The sequence below is a fragment of the Aulonocara stuartgranti genome (genome assembly GCF_965226115.1).
Source record: "Aulonocara stuartgranti genome assembly, chromosome: 18".
Taxonomy (NCBI): Eukaryota; Metazoa; Chordata; class Actinopteri; order Cichliformes; family Cichlidae; genus Aulonocara; species Aulonocara stuartgranti.
Genome location: NC_138954.1, coordinates 859,483 through 873,907, shown reverse-complemented (window position 1 = coordinate 873,907; position 14,425 = coordinate 859,483). Strand labels below are relative to the sequence as shown.

The following is a 14,425-nucleotide window of genomic DNA, read 5'->3' as shown; positions in this document are numbered from 1 at the left end:
AAAACACTTAGCAGGCTAGTCAAAAGAATACACACTCACACCGGCAGTGGGAATTCCACAGTGTGTTCTTTAATACACCTTCTCTTCGTCAACCATATAAGCCCGGTTGAACGGCTGCAGCTTAACAAACATAGTGCAGAGTGTTCGTACAACACATAACGTTGCAAACAAAGGTGTCTGGAGAGGTAAAACATAAAATCCGTCCCTCCTCGTGCACTAGCGTGCAAGCACATGTCCACACAATCACAGAGAGGGCAGAGGCGCATACTGATGACAACATTAAACCTCGACTTGGGTTGTCTTAAAGAGATACCACACCATTGTGACTGTTACAACTGACAACAAGCAAACTGAGAACTGAATGCATTAAAGATGGAAATACTCAGAAATGAAAAGCAATCTGCACGCAGCACAGGACAGACTCCAAATAAAGTCACACGATGTGTTACAAACTGAAACTGCCCTCTTTGATATTTCAGACAGTCACAATGAAAACAGTTCAAAGTGAAATCTCCCACAGACACAGTTCACACGACATGTTTGTAAAAGCAACGTAAGATGAATGAGTCACACCTGGATCCTGTGTGCATGCCGCGCCTCTACAACATATACGACACCAATCCCAGCCAGCACAGTACCTGCATGTGTTGTTCAGGTCCACAGCTGTACTCTCCTCTCACCACAGTGTGTCTGTCACACACATCTGGGAGCATTTTAAACTCTATCAGTCTGCTTGTTCTCATCTGAAATACATCTATGTCCACTGTGAACGACCATCTTTGAACAGAGGGCGGGGCTTACCACACCAACTGTCTGTCATCTATAACGCAGTTGTGAGATCTGGCTCCACCCTATCACATGATAGGGCGGGGCCAGGTTTCACAATGAGCTCACCCGAAACCCTGGCTGATTGTGACCTACAACCGTCTTCACACCTTGGCTCGTGTGATCAGGTAGAGGATCATCAGCGGGTGCATTGTCCCTCTCAGGGTTTAAATCTGGGACTCTCCACCATTTGACCCCAGAACTGAAGAATTTTGTTGGAGGTGAAACGTCGTCTTTTCTTTTTCTTTTCTTTCCAAGCTCCTTAGACTTTTCATCTGAAATACACCTCAGTGGAGTAAGAGTTTAAAAACGCAGTTTTAGCCCCACATTAATGTTACCTTTGTGTTGTAGAGCTTCCTCTGATTGTGTGTCTTCTAAACTTTTCCTGCATGAGTCGAGCCAGATACAACAGTGCAGAGGAAAGCACAGCAGGTCTGAGGATAAACACAGACTAATGGAACCGTCGCTTCAGGAACAAGTGATAAATGTATTCATCTAAAACTACAATGATAGTGAAAAGAGGCTGGAAAAGAAGTGAATACTACGAGCATAACTCGGGGTATTGTGCACATATACTTCCTCGTAAATAATGATGTCCTTCTTTGTTGCCATGGTGACATAACTGATGATTATTCTTCTGAAACCATCAATAGCCAAACATAACATGTGCTCCCACTTTGATCTAAAGCTTGTGACCCATGAACTCTTCACTGAGGTTCATATTTCAGGCATCCTACATAACTATGAAGAAAAATACACGTGTGAGATTCTCAACACCAAACTCAGCTAACATTAAAAAATAGTGTTTTATTTTTCCTCAACCAAGAGACGATCTGAAAGTGAAAAAGCAGAACATCAGTCACAGGTTAGATGGAGAAGTGTTTGCTCTGTGACAGGTTAGCAGTCTGTCACCCAGCAAACACTGTGTACTAGTGACTCTGTTACATCTGTGAGCTGCATCTGTTTGAGCTCCATTCAAATAATGTGAATAAATGAGAATACTATGATCATGTTTTAGTCACAAACATATCAAAGTTTAAAATAAGAAAATGAACCATTTTAAGAAAAATATGAGCTCATTGTGAATTTGATGCAAACACAACATCGCAACAGGACAGCTCAACAAAGTAAGTGGTGCTAAAAACAAACAGCTGACAGGAACATGCAGCAGCTAACCAGGTTAACTGTCAGCTGGTCAGTCACATGATCGAGTACAAAGAAGAATCTTAGAGTTTCTCTGTTCACCAATCAGCAGAAACGAGCATCTATAACGTGATTAATGTTCCTCACTGTGAATATCTCGTCATCTACAGAAGATGATCTCATCAAATGATTCAGAGAATCTGGAGAAATTTATTTGGACGTCTGTGATCTTCAGACAGAATTAAAATCAGAGCATGAGCTCAGGAGCACATCCAGAAATCACCATCTTATTATATTCATATTCCCCTACAGACGTATGATTTATTTGTTTATGTCTGATTTCAAATCTTCAAAACAAGTCAAAACACATCAAAGGAAAGCAGCTTGGTTTCTGTTTGTTTTCAGAGAAACTGTTTCAGATTTACAAACGATCATCAGGAAATAATCATTTCACAAATCTTGTTTTCTAAATGAGCTAAAAACTGCTCAAATGCATGACAGACCAAGGTGACAGCGATCCTCTCTGCTATGGGTTGAACGTACATAAGGAAGAAACCATACCACTGCATTGTGTATTATTACCTTTGTTTACTGTTGAAACATGAGAATTTCACCACATTTGGGCTCTAACGAGACGATCTTCTTATATTCATGAAACATCTGTGGGAATAAAATATCTGGGAAGCAAAAAATGATGGATGAAGATTAAACGTCCTGCTTTGATGTTTAAAGTGTCACTAACAGGTCTGCTAACATCAGGCTGTGATCTGCACATCTGATCATTTTGAGGAAGGTTTTTAGAAACTGCAGTGAAGAGCGAGGACAACGATGGTGGATGATTCATTTATATGAACAATCTCTCCTTTAACAAGTGAATTACAGCTACAGAGGTTTAACAGTGTGTGGCTCCCTCTAGTGGATGTTGTGGAGTATTCTGTTGTCTTTGCTCCAAAGGTTTTTGTACAGAGTTTTGCTGTTTCCTGTCACTGTGGGCCTCACAGCACAGTAGTACACAGCAGAGTCAGTCACTGCAGCAGAGGAGATCTGAAGAGTCATCAGTGTTTTATCTTCACTCACATTAACAGACAGTCCAGAGATTTCTTTTTTCATCACTTCTCCGGATGGTAAATGAGAGATCAGGAACTCTGGTGGTTTTCCAGGATATTGTCGATACCAGTAAAACTCGTCACTTCCAGTTGCCTTTTTGGAGTATCTATAGGACAGAGTAGCAGTGCTGCCTTCTACACTGAACACTTCTTTGTTGGTTGGAGTGAGATCTTCACAGCTGACACCTAAAGGAACAGAAACATGTTTTATTCTTTTATAAATCATCACAATTCAAATGTGTTTCTTTAAACACACAGATTGTAACGTACCTGTTAGAATGGTGAGAATCAGTAAAGAAAGTGCAAAATAGTCCAAAGACAACATGTTGAATGAAGGTAAAGTTTATGGTTTGTGTTGAACTCTGTTGAATGTGGAGGTTTCTCTCTCTTCTAGTTCAGTAACAGCTCAGCTCCTCCCTGAATCTCTGCTCCTCCTCTCTGATCTGGATTTGAACTTCTCTCACTTCCTCCTGCTTTACACACTAGTAGCAGCATCTTCACTTTCAGGTGGGAGGAGCTCTAATATTTTTTGTAACTTCATCTCAGCCAATCAAATAGTTTTGTGCTTCCACAGCAGCTCTGTCTCTGTCTCTGATCTTTACTGCTTCATTTCTCTGTTGTCTTTGTCATCAGTCCAATGACACAAGAATCAGAGGTTTAACAGTGTGTGGCTCCCTCTAGTGGATGTTGTGGAGTATTCTGTTGTCTTTGCTCCAAAGGTTTTTGTACAGAGTTTTGCTGTTTCCTGTCACTGTGGGCTGCAGAGCACAGTAGTACACAGCAGAGTCAGACAGCTGAAGCTTCTGGATCTTCAGAGGAACTGATTTTTCTTTCTTGTCGACTTCGGCATCAAATCTGTCCTTTGCTTCAGAATTATCTGCTGATAAAAAAAAACGTCAAAGTAAATGTTTTGGCGAGCCGTTCATTTTCTGTTTGTACCAGAACAAAGTCGGGCTTGTATCACTAGTTTCAAATCTACATCCAAGTGTAACTGTGTCTCCTTCAGCAGCAATGACATCTCCTTGTTCCTGGATCACTTTGTCTTCTCCTTTACACTCTGAGGAAGAACAGAACATGCAGAGGAAGAGATGGATCAATAAACATGATTAAAAACTCACCATTAATCAGACTCACACATTTATTTAAGCAGAGGAAACATGTTGATGTTTGTATCTCACCAAAGAAAAGAGCAGCAAGAATAATCCACAGCCAATGTTCCATCTGTACAACAAGGTTTAAATCAACAGGAGAAACTAGCTGATGTTCAACATTCAGTCTGAGAATTGTTCTCTTCACAGCAGCACTTATTATTGACACAATGGTTGAACACAGTGCAGAAGGAGAGCCCCGCCTACTGGATGATGTCGCCCTCTGTCTCCTCTTTGAGTCTGACTTCTCTCACTTCCTCTTCCCCCTCAGAAATGTGCAATAGTTCTACACAAGTTTGAGCCTTTACTGAAGGGTGAAAGGTCAGTGTAGACTTCTTGCAGTTTGTTCCTGAACTGCCAGAAGAAAGCTGCCTCCTTCATTGTTCAGTGAAAAATAAGTGCTGTATCTGCTGTCCTGGTAAACTTTATGTCCCAGTCATCCTTAAAATCAGTTCTTCTTGCTTCATTTAAATGGAAAGTTCACACTGTTTGTTGAAGGTTTTAGAGAGCAGCTTTTGTGTGCTTGTGAATAACACTTTCACATTGCAGAGCTTCATTAGTTAGCTTGCTGACCACAAGAACACCAGCAGAAGCACTTTTTTAACAGCAGCTCTTTTCTGAATGGACCAGTTTTAGTTGTTGGATCGTTTTTTAGCTGCTTTCACTGCTTGGGAATGATCCTTTATGTTCTACAGCACACACTTTAACTAAGCACCCAGCTCAGCCACAATCATTCAACAGTTATAAATGCAGTGATACTAAAATGAATCAAACATTACTTTGATCAAACTGTGGACCTGCTCTACTCACAACCTCCTGAGTTTCTGTGAAGCAAAACTGATTTTAAAACATGAGTCCAGAGTTTATCATCATCAGTTTTCTTTTTGTGTCTCTGTGTCTCCAGAACTCGATGCCATATTCAATGGCCCTGGAACATGAACTGCTCTCAGTGAGTGGAACAGGAGGTGATCCCACTGCCACAGCCTGGTAGCCATCCTGGAGAGGAGGGGGGAGCCTAGGCCCCCCGGCTCTTCATGTAGGCTGCTGTGACCATGGCAGGACCACAGCTTGCAGCTCCAACACATTTATGTGCTGTGACTCTCAATGGCTGGTCCAATGGCTGGTGACCACACAGCCCTCGTGGACCACACCCTACTGGGGACGCATCTGTGGCAACTGGGGGTGAGTCACCAAACCCATCGCTTGGCCCTGCTCCAGTTTGGTCGAGTCCTTCCATCAATGGAAACTCTGTGTAAGGCCCAGGTGGACGATAGATGATAGCAAATAAAACAGCTTTCAGGCTTTAAAATGAATGAAAACTCTGTCTGGGTCGCTGGTAGATTAATAAGCTGGTTGGAAGGCTAGTGCACATGTGTATGATGTAGACGCGTGGGTTTGAGCTCTCCATGCAACACAAGATAAAACCATTCAGGAGCTTAAATAATCAACTGGTTCCTTTGGCTTAATCGTTGCCCTGCACATCTCAAACTGCTGAAGAAAGCCTTGAACCTGAGCGAGAATAAGACCATCGACAGATACATTAGCAGCACTAATGTTAGCGAGCTTGGTGCTAATGATAGCTGCGCTAGCAGGGCTTTGGCTGAGCCTAAAGTTGTCACCACAGATGACAAGATTGAAATGTAGGACATGTGCCAGGAAATATGTAAGACAACATCTGAATCAATCCTGGAGAGACCTGATGAACGGTTTGATGCTTTTGAGGCCAAGTTCCAGTCGGTGCTATCAGTACAGACTGACTTACAGAACCGCATGGAAGGTCATGAATTAGCTGCCAACGTCCTATATTTGGAATGGCAAGAGGGCAGAAATCCAAGAGAGACGCAGGGCTGGGCCTGCCAATTTTCAGACATTACTCCTGAGCTGCTAATATTTTAATTAAAACAAACCGTTAGAATCTTGAATCAGAGGAGAAGATTTCTGGAACTGCCAGACACACCTGTACAGATGTGTTTTAATCATGATTTTATGCCTTCTTGGCAAGAGAAGACGTATCATGACTGGAGAGAAAAGGGTTTAGTGTCTATTGAGGATTTGTATGTTGATAACACATTTTCTTCTTTTGTCAACTAAAAGGGAAATATAATCTGCCACATTCACATTTATATAGATATCTGCAGGTCAGGCATTACATCCAGTCCAAGTTTAAAGATTCTGCAACTCCACCGTCAGAACATGGCATCTACAAAATACTCAAGACCTGATTCCAGACATCATATCACCAAAATTGTACAGTTATTTGGTAATTCTGCTGTGGTGCATACAGCTGGGATTAGGCAGGCTTGGGAGAATAAATCGGGGATGAAGGTGCCTGAATCTATGCGGAGTAAGTGTCTGTCTAAAATCCACTCCTGCTCTATAAACAGCAGACACCAGTTAATTCAGTTAAAATCCTCCACCGGTTACACTGTTCTAAGGCCAGACTGCACAACATTTATCCTTCTATCTCCCCAATGTGTGACAGGTGTAGACTGGCAGAAGGTCCGTTGTTCCATGACTTTTGTTCTAAAATGTTTGACTGGTATTCTGAGGCAGATATGAAGCCTGCACAGCCTGAACTTGTAATTTTTGGATGTTCTCTGACGTCTGAGCTACTCCCATTTAAAGTGCAGCGGCCACTGGAAGTAGGTTTGATGTTTTGGTAGCTTTTGGTACCTGTGGTTTTTGTGAAGTGCATGGTTGTTTGTTTTTGTTTGTTTTGGGGTTTGTGTTTGTTTTAAATTTTGGAAAAAAATGTTTTAAAAATATTAAAAAAAACACAATAAGCTGGTGTGGAAGACTGTTAAAACTGCAACTCCTGGTCCCAGAACTGGATCGTCACGTTTCTGTTGTCTTTGTCATCAGTCACACGAGAATCAGAGGTTTAACAGTGTGTGGCTCCCTCTAGTGGATGTTGTGGAGTATTCTGTTTGCTCCAAAGGTTTTTGTACAGAGTTTTGCTGTTTCCTGTCACTGTGGGCTGCAGAGCACAGTAGTACACAGCAGAGTCAGACACTGCAGCAGAGATCTCCAGATTGACTCGATTTCTCTCCTTGTCCAGTGCAGCAGTCAGTCGAGGGTTTGGGGGGGTTGCTCTCAGCACACTCGGCTCACTCGTATCAGTGATGAGGAGAAGGAACTGAGGAGCTGATCCAGGATCCTGTCGATACCACTGGAGATTCTGGGCTTGAACTGAATAGTTACAGGACACAGTAACTGTACGGCCCTCTGATGAAAACACTTCAGCACTGCTGGCAGTAATATCATCTTCCAAGCTGTTACCTGCTGATGAAACAACATGTTATATTTACAGCTCTGTTCCACAGTCACATGTCCATCATTGGAAAAACACAGTGAGCTCAAAGAAAATCCAAACTGGATCTGTAACGCTGTAAACATGTCTTTGAATTTCAGGTGTTCCTGTCAGAAACATACGTACCTACGAGAGCTGCAAAGATCCAGATCACAGACAGTTTTTCCATGTTTCCAGAGGAGAAATGTTGGAAGTGATGTTCACTGGGAGTTAGCTGTGAGTGGTCTGATGTTCACAGCTGGAGTCAGACAGGTTTCTGCAGTCAGGAGGAGGAGCTGCTTTTGCTCTCATGTGATGTTTCCTGTTAAATCCTGATGACAGCTGGTGTGTCTGCAGGAGATCCTGCATAGTTTGTGCTTCGTGCTGCTGTTGAAAGTTAAACAGCCAAACACGGAGCTTGCACAGAGGTCTTTATGGATCTGTTTTCTCTTCTCACGGCAGCTCAGAACATTTTATTTATTTACTGCAACAAACTGACACTTTGAAGAGGAACTAAAGGCAACACTCGTGCTCTGCCGGAACCTCACCGCGTGACACAGGCGGAAGTAAATAAAGGAAAGGCACTAATACGGTCACTGACCCGGGTGTGTTGTTGTGTGAGCTGAGTGTGTGAGCTGCGGCAGCAACGATGCCTTCAGTTCAGTATCTGAGAGAGTTCATCAACGAGCGACTAACTGCTGCTGCTGAACAAATATTCTTGGAGTTTGAAAAAACGATCGTCCAGTACGAGGAAGAGATCGACCGTCAGCGCAGACTGCTGGATATCACCTGGAAACCCCAAATCAAGCTGCACAGGACAGGTGAGTGTCCCTCTGAGGGAGGATCCTGATCACAGCTCTGCGGGACGTTTCTGATTGTGAGGACTTTTTGGAGATGTGAGCTAACAAAGAGCAAACAGAGGACAGGACTGCGCTGCGCTGCATTCAAACAGCAGGCGCTGAAATCAGCCTGGATTTGAGCTTTTCTCTGACCTGGATCCATCACTCAATCCTGTGAATCGTTTGAAAAACTTTTTGTTTGGCGGTGAAACGTGTGTTTGATGGTGCGTTCAGGTGCACCTTCTAAACTCAGTAATCTAGCCTGAAAAGGTTTTTCCTTGGTTTCCTTTCTTCTTCTGCAGAGCTGTAAAGAGTTCAGTGTTAACGTCATAACAATACGTCTTTTTTATTTCTCCATCAGTGACGTCAGAGTGGTCGCCCGGGCCCTTTGTGATGATGTCACATAAAAGCTAAAGTGGTACACAGCACGTGCACGGTTCCTGTGGTCACATTTACACACGTGTGAGAACAACAAAGTCCACCATGTTGTTGTTCAGAGTCACGGACGCGACTGAAAGAAGTGACACAGAGTTTAATGTGCAGCTCGGCACAGTGACACCTAATATTGAATTTATGAACTGTAGTGGCAGTGCGGTGCTGCTGCTGTGCTGAGGGGGCTTTACCTTCCAGATGTTCGTCTGAATAAATGCAGATCTGAGATCAGTGACTTACAGCTGACTGGACGGCTTTACTCTCACACACGAGCGACGCAGTCATGCTGTAAAGTCCTGTTAATGTTTCTGTGGTTGTGACTTCTTTCTTCTGTCTCTCCAGACGTCCCACAGCAGCAGGTCTGTGAGGAGGAGGAGGAGGAGGAGGAGGTTCTCCCTGAGCAGCAGCTCTGGAACCAGGAGAGGAGCTCCAGTGTGGAGCAGGAGGAACCAGAAGTTCCACAGATTAAAGAGGAACAGGAGGAACTGTGCAGCAGTCAGCAGGGAGAGCAGCTGGGACTGAAGGAGGAGCCTGAAGTTCATAATGATCCTGTGCAGTACGAGGAAGAGATGGAGCGTCAGCGCAGACTGCTGGATATCACCTGGAAACCCCAAATCAAGCTGCACAGGACAGGTGAGTGTCCCTCTGAGGGAGGAATTTTACTCATGGGCCGTTTCTCAATACTCGTGCAGCCAGTCCAGACTTCGTAAGTTCACACGGGAGTCCGGACTTCCCGAGAGTGCGAGAAAACAGCGCGATCATTCCACAGCTGAGCAGCATCGTACTTGATGACATCACACAGAGTTTTTACTGCATCCCTGCTGAACTGTGATTAATATTTGCAATGGAAATTACACGTGACGTAGTAGATTTCTTTAAGAAAAAAGATGTATGAAAAAGGTATTTTGAGCACTTGATCTGTTTCATAATGTCTAATAAGCTTCATGAAGGAAACACAAGCTTAATCTCTCTTAATAAAAATCGTATACATGTATGCACAGCTCACGCTGCTTATTGAGTAAAAACAAGCAGGTGAGACGTTAGAACGCTGCTATTTTATTTTTGCAGACCCCTAAAATCAACACTGGACTGCTGGGGTTTGGAAGAGAATCGATATTAAAAACCTAATTTGATCAATGCTGCAGCAGCCTTCAGCTGTTCACATGTGTCAGCATGTTGTTTCTGCTCCCGGAGGAAAGGTTTCCTTCGAATTCAAAGATTTTTAATGTTAATCAGCTGTTACTTACGTTTGTGTTTAAAGAAGAACAGCACATTTTACATGAGGGGACATGACGGGAGAGCACATATCCATTGAAACAATGTTAAATCAACATCAGGCAGTTCTGTTGGAACAGCGTTAGAGTCTGATATTGAATCACTGTTGAACTCTGATGGTGGTTTTCCATCACTTTTCACTTGGTTACTATTGAAACACTAAAATCATAATTAAAAATCAACTTAATGGGCGTTTATTTTACGACACCACGAAACAAACGACATGGTTTTTATATCGTCGTCCGATATATATGGTTATATCAACAGCCCTAAACCAGGCGTGTCCAAACGTTTTCACTGACGCCAACATACATAAAAATATAGGAGGGGCGGGGCCAGTTACTAGAAATGAGGTATATAACCTTAACTTTACTGTATTAAAGTTAGAAAAATCACTTAAAAGTGGTCAAATATGTTATATTGTTGAATATAATTAAAGACAAAACTGCCTTCATCCCATCTTTCCATAAACGGATCTTTGTTGATTTATCCAGAAAAAGCTTTGGTAGCTCGTTTTCACAGCAGCCTCAGATTTCTTCTTGGACTGAAGATTTACAGCACAGAGAAAAAACAATAAATAAAGCAATAAATAAAGCTTGTTATTTAAGTTATTAGGCTCAGCAACACACCTGTTAACGTCCGTTTGAAACGGTTATCAACATTAACAGACTGAACTGGGCTTAATAACAGGAGTGCATCATTTTAGCAGATTATTCTGGTGAGTATCAGCTGCGCTGGGTTTGTAAATCGGGCCGTCCAGCTGCGGTGCTGATCCGACGCCACTCGTGCCAAAAACCCGGACAAATGTCACTTGATCAAGGAGCAGATGTGCATCAGATGAGATCAGCTGACTGCGTGCGCTGTGCACAGCGGTGTGTGTGCTCTGTGTGTTAACAAGGAAAACGCAGATAAGAAAGTGGTGCACAAAAGCAGAGTAGTGACAGAATCGATGCGCATTACTGATATTTGAAGCATGTGTACCTGCACCTAACACACGGCTACTGTGGAATATAGTTTTACTCACCTAAGGCGCTCGTGCTCTCGTCCACTCCCAGCAACAATTAGCAGCTGTGCGGCGTCTGTGGCGTCGGTGCTCTCATCGCCTGCGATGGAGTCAAAATTAAAAGCACAGCTTTATCAGACAGGTGCGGTTTAATGTTGGCTGACGAGTCTTCAGTGCGTCGCACGACTGGATTTCTGGACACGCTGACGTTGTTGAAGTCCTGCACTTTTTCCACATTATTTCGGTGACTTTAACGAGGCCGTGTTTTATGAGGTCTCCATCTGAGAAAGGCTCGCCATGTCTCGCGATGAGTTGGGCGACCTCATAGCGGCTATCGGAGCCTTTTCCTGGACCTTTCGAGCACGAGATAAATACTGCTGCTGACCCTGCAGGAGAGTTAATGTCTGCTCTGGCTCAGCACCAGTGTCGGATGCACAGGCCTGATGTTTGGCTTCATAATGATGTCGCACATTATCCTCTTTCATAACTGCCACAGTCTCAGTGCAGATCAAACAGACACACTTGAGTTCTTTGAAGAAATATTCACTCTCCCACCGTGTCTGAAATTTTCTGCACTCACTTTCTACCTTTGGCTTCTTTGGTTCTGACCTGTTTAGTAACTTGGGGTACATTTCTTCTGTGATTGTCCTTTTTGGTGGAGCAACTGCCTTGATCAACAGCAGCTCCCCCTGGTGTTAAAACAAAGAAGTGCAATACACTCAAGCAAAAGTTGAAGTGCGGCCTTATTCTATGCTATTTATAAATTTAATTAATCAATTAAAAATGGCCCGCGGGCTGCAGTTGGCCATAGACAGTGGTTTAGCCAAATTGTCACATGCTAACATGCTGTTAGCTTGGAAGCTTTTCACTGTGAGTGAAGATGCAAACTTCCCCTTAGTTCAGCTATTAGGGCGTGTCCATGAAAACATGCTTAATAAAAAAACCTATGGTCATTTAAAAGAAGCTAACAAAGGCAAAGTGGTTGAAGCTAAAGCTAGAATGTGCTGAGAGCCACCCAAAAGCCCGCAGCACGTAATGAACAAAGGATCACAGCAGTTATGAACATTATGGAGATGAATCGAGAAGATCAAAAGTTCTGTTTCCTGTGATGTGATTATAAACATGCTGGAGAATGTTGGATGTAACTCACGTTTGATTTGTTGCACCTGCTTCCATTTAGTAACGTTTGTCAGCAACTTATTTTTACTTAGTTCAGTGAATTATTCAGCTTCTCAGTTTTTAACCCTCATCTTACAGATTAGGATCCATTGAGACCTCACCGGTTATTTATCAGCTCATTGCAGGATATTTATTACAGCCTTTCTACAGCAGCTGGTAGTTCATCCTCGCTCTGCCCTTACTGCTGATGTCCCTCTGTTGATGAGCTTTATTCTGGAGTGGGACAATTCACTCTCGCAGCCTGAATTTGTGGCCATTCTCCTTTATTATTATACTTTATTAGTAATAGTTACTCAGATGATTTTCTTTTTCTTATCTCCTTCTGTCCCTCCAGACGTCCCACAGCAGCCTGTCTGTGAGGAAGAGGAGGAGGAGGAGGAGGAGGAGGTTCTCCCTGAGCAGCAGCTCTGGAACCAGGAGAGGAGCTCCAGTGTGGAGCAGGAGGAACCAGAAGCTCCACAGATTAAAGAGGAAGAGGAGGAACTGTGCAGCAGTCAGGAGGGAGAGCAGCTGGGACTGAAGGAGGAGACGGATACCTTCATGGTGACTGCTGCTGAGGAAGGAGAGCACAGTGAACCAGAAGCAGGCAGGGAGCAGCTCCTCACTCACAACTTTGCTGTAGCTGACAGTCAAGATCTGGGAGGAAACAAGAACGCAGATTCAAGATCAAGTAGAGAAAGACACAAAAGTCACAACAATGCAGAAAATCCCGCTATGTCAGAGAGTCACTGTAACTTTGATAAAAGTAGTAAGTCTTTAAAATGTGATGTTTGTGGAAAAACCTTCAAGTTTAATTATCAAATGAAGGATCATTATTCAATCCACACAGGTGAGAGACCGTTCGCTTGTACAGTGTGTGGAAAAATGTTCAGATGCAGCAGCTTTTTGAAGAAGCACCTAAGAACGCACTCCGATGTGAAGCCATATACTTGTAAAACATGTGGGAAAAAGTTTGGAAGTAATCGTAATTTAGTGACGCACACCAGAATTCACACAGGTGTGAAACCATATCAATGCAAAACGTGTGGGAAATGGTTCAGATGTCACTCTCATTTAAGAGATCACATAAGAATTCACACAGGCGAGAAACCATATCGTTGTGAAACATGCGGGGAAGCTTTCAGACATCGTAATGTTTTTTCGGCACATGTAAAAAAGTCACACATGTTGTTGTAAAGGTCAGACGTTTTCATCACACGTGTTCTTTTTTACCTGGCTACATCACCATGGTAACTTGTGACGGGAGAAGAGAGCGGGAGATCGACCGATGGACTGGTGCTGCGGCTCATCGTTTTAGAAAGTCTCCGTTTTCACTGTCCACACTGCGGCGTGAAAGCACCGTTTTCAAGAGCGTTTTCAAAACACTGCGTTTTCCATCAGTGAACACGCCGTCTCAGTGTGGACAGGAGGCCAAAATGGAGAGAAAACGATGTGTTTTAAATGTCTGTGAAGGTTCTCAGTCATCCAGGTCATCGTAGTCAAAGGAGCTTGCAAAGAAAAGCGTCTGGACTTCTTTAAGTTGCTTGAAGATGTTTCACCTCTCATCCGAGAAGCTTCTTCAGTTCTAAGGTCAAATGGTGGAGAGTCCCAGATACAGTGGGGCAAAAAAGTATTTAGTCAGCCACCGATTGTGCAAGTTCCCCCACCTAAAATGATGACAGAGGTCAGTAATTTGCACCAGAGGTACACTTCAACTGTGAGAGACAGAATGTGAAAAAAAAATCCATGAATCCACATGGTAGGATTTGTAAAGAATTTATTGGTAAATCAGGGTGGAAAATAAGTATTTGGTCAATAACAAAAATACAACTCAATACTTTGTAACATAACCTTTGTTGGCAATAACAGAGGTCAAACGTTTACTATAGGTCTTTACCAGGTTTGCACACACAGTAGCTGGTATTTTGGCCCATTCCTCCATGCAGATCTTCTCGAGAGCAGTGATGTTTTGGGGCTGTCGCCGAGCAACACGGACTTTCAACTCCCGCCACAGATTTTCTATGGGGTTGAGGTCTGGAGACTGGCTAGGCCACTCCAGGACTTTCAAATGCTTCTTACGGAGCCACTCCTTTGTTGCCCGGGCGGTGTGTTTTGGATCATTGTCATGTTGGAAGACCCAGCCTCGTTTCATCTTCAAAGTTCTCACTGATGGAAGGAGGTTTTGGCTCAAAATCTCACGATACATG

General features: G+C 43.3%; 1 protein-coding gene across 1 annotated transcript; it reads left to right on the top strand.

Moving 5' to 3' along the window:
• The first annotated feature begins 8,100 nt into the window (after positions 1-8,100).
• Positions 8,101-13,808, top strand: LOC309693944 (uncharacterized protein). Its single transcript, XM_082513620.1, has 3 exons — positions 8,101-8,332; positions 9,125-9,415; positions 12,574-13,808. Exons 1-3 carry the CDS (start codon positions 8,161-8,163, stop codon positions 13,413-13,415), a joined length of 1,305 nt encoding a protein of 434 aa, XP_082369746.1. The 5' UTR covers positions 8,101-8,160; the 3' UTR covers positions 13,416-13,808.
• Positions 13,809-14,425: the final 617 nt, after the last annotated feature.

Coding starts and splice junctions, on each gene's coding strand:
- LOC309693944 (XM_082513620.1), top strand. CDS start 8,161: ATGCCTTCAGTTCAGTATCTGAGAGAGTTCATCAACGAGCGACTAACT. Junction 8,333..9,124: donor AATCAAGCTGCACAGGACAG/GTGAGTGTCCCT, acceptor CTGTCTCTCCAG/ACGTCCCACAGCAGCAGGTC. Junction 9,416..12,573: donor AATCAAGCTGCACAGGACAG/GTGAGTGTCCCT, acceptor CTGTCCCTCCAG/ACGTCCCACAGCAGCCTGTC.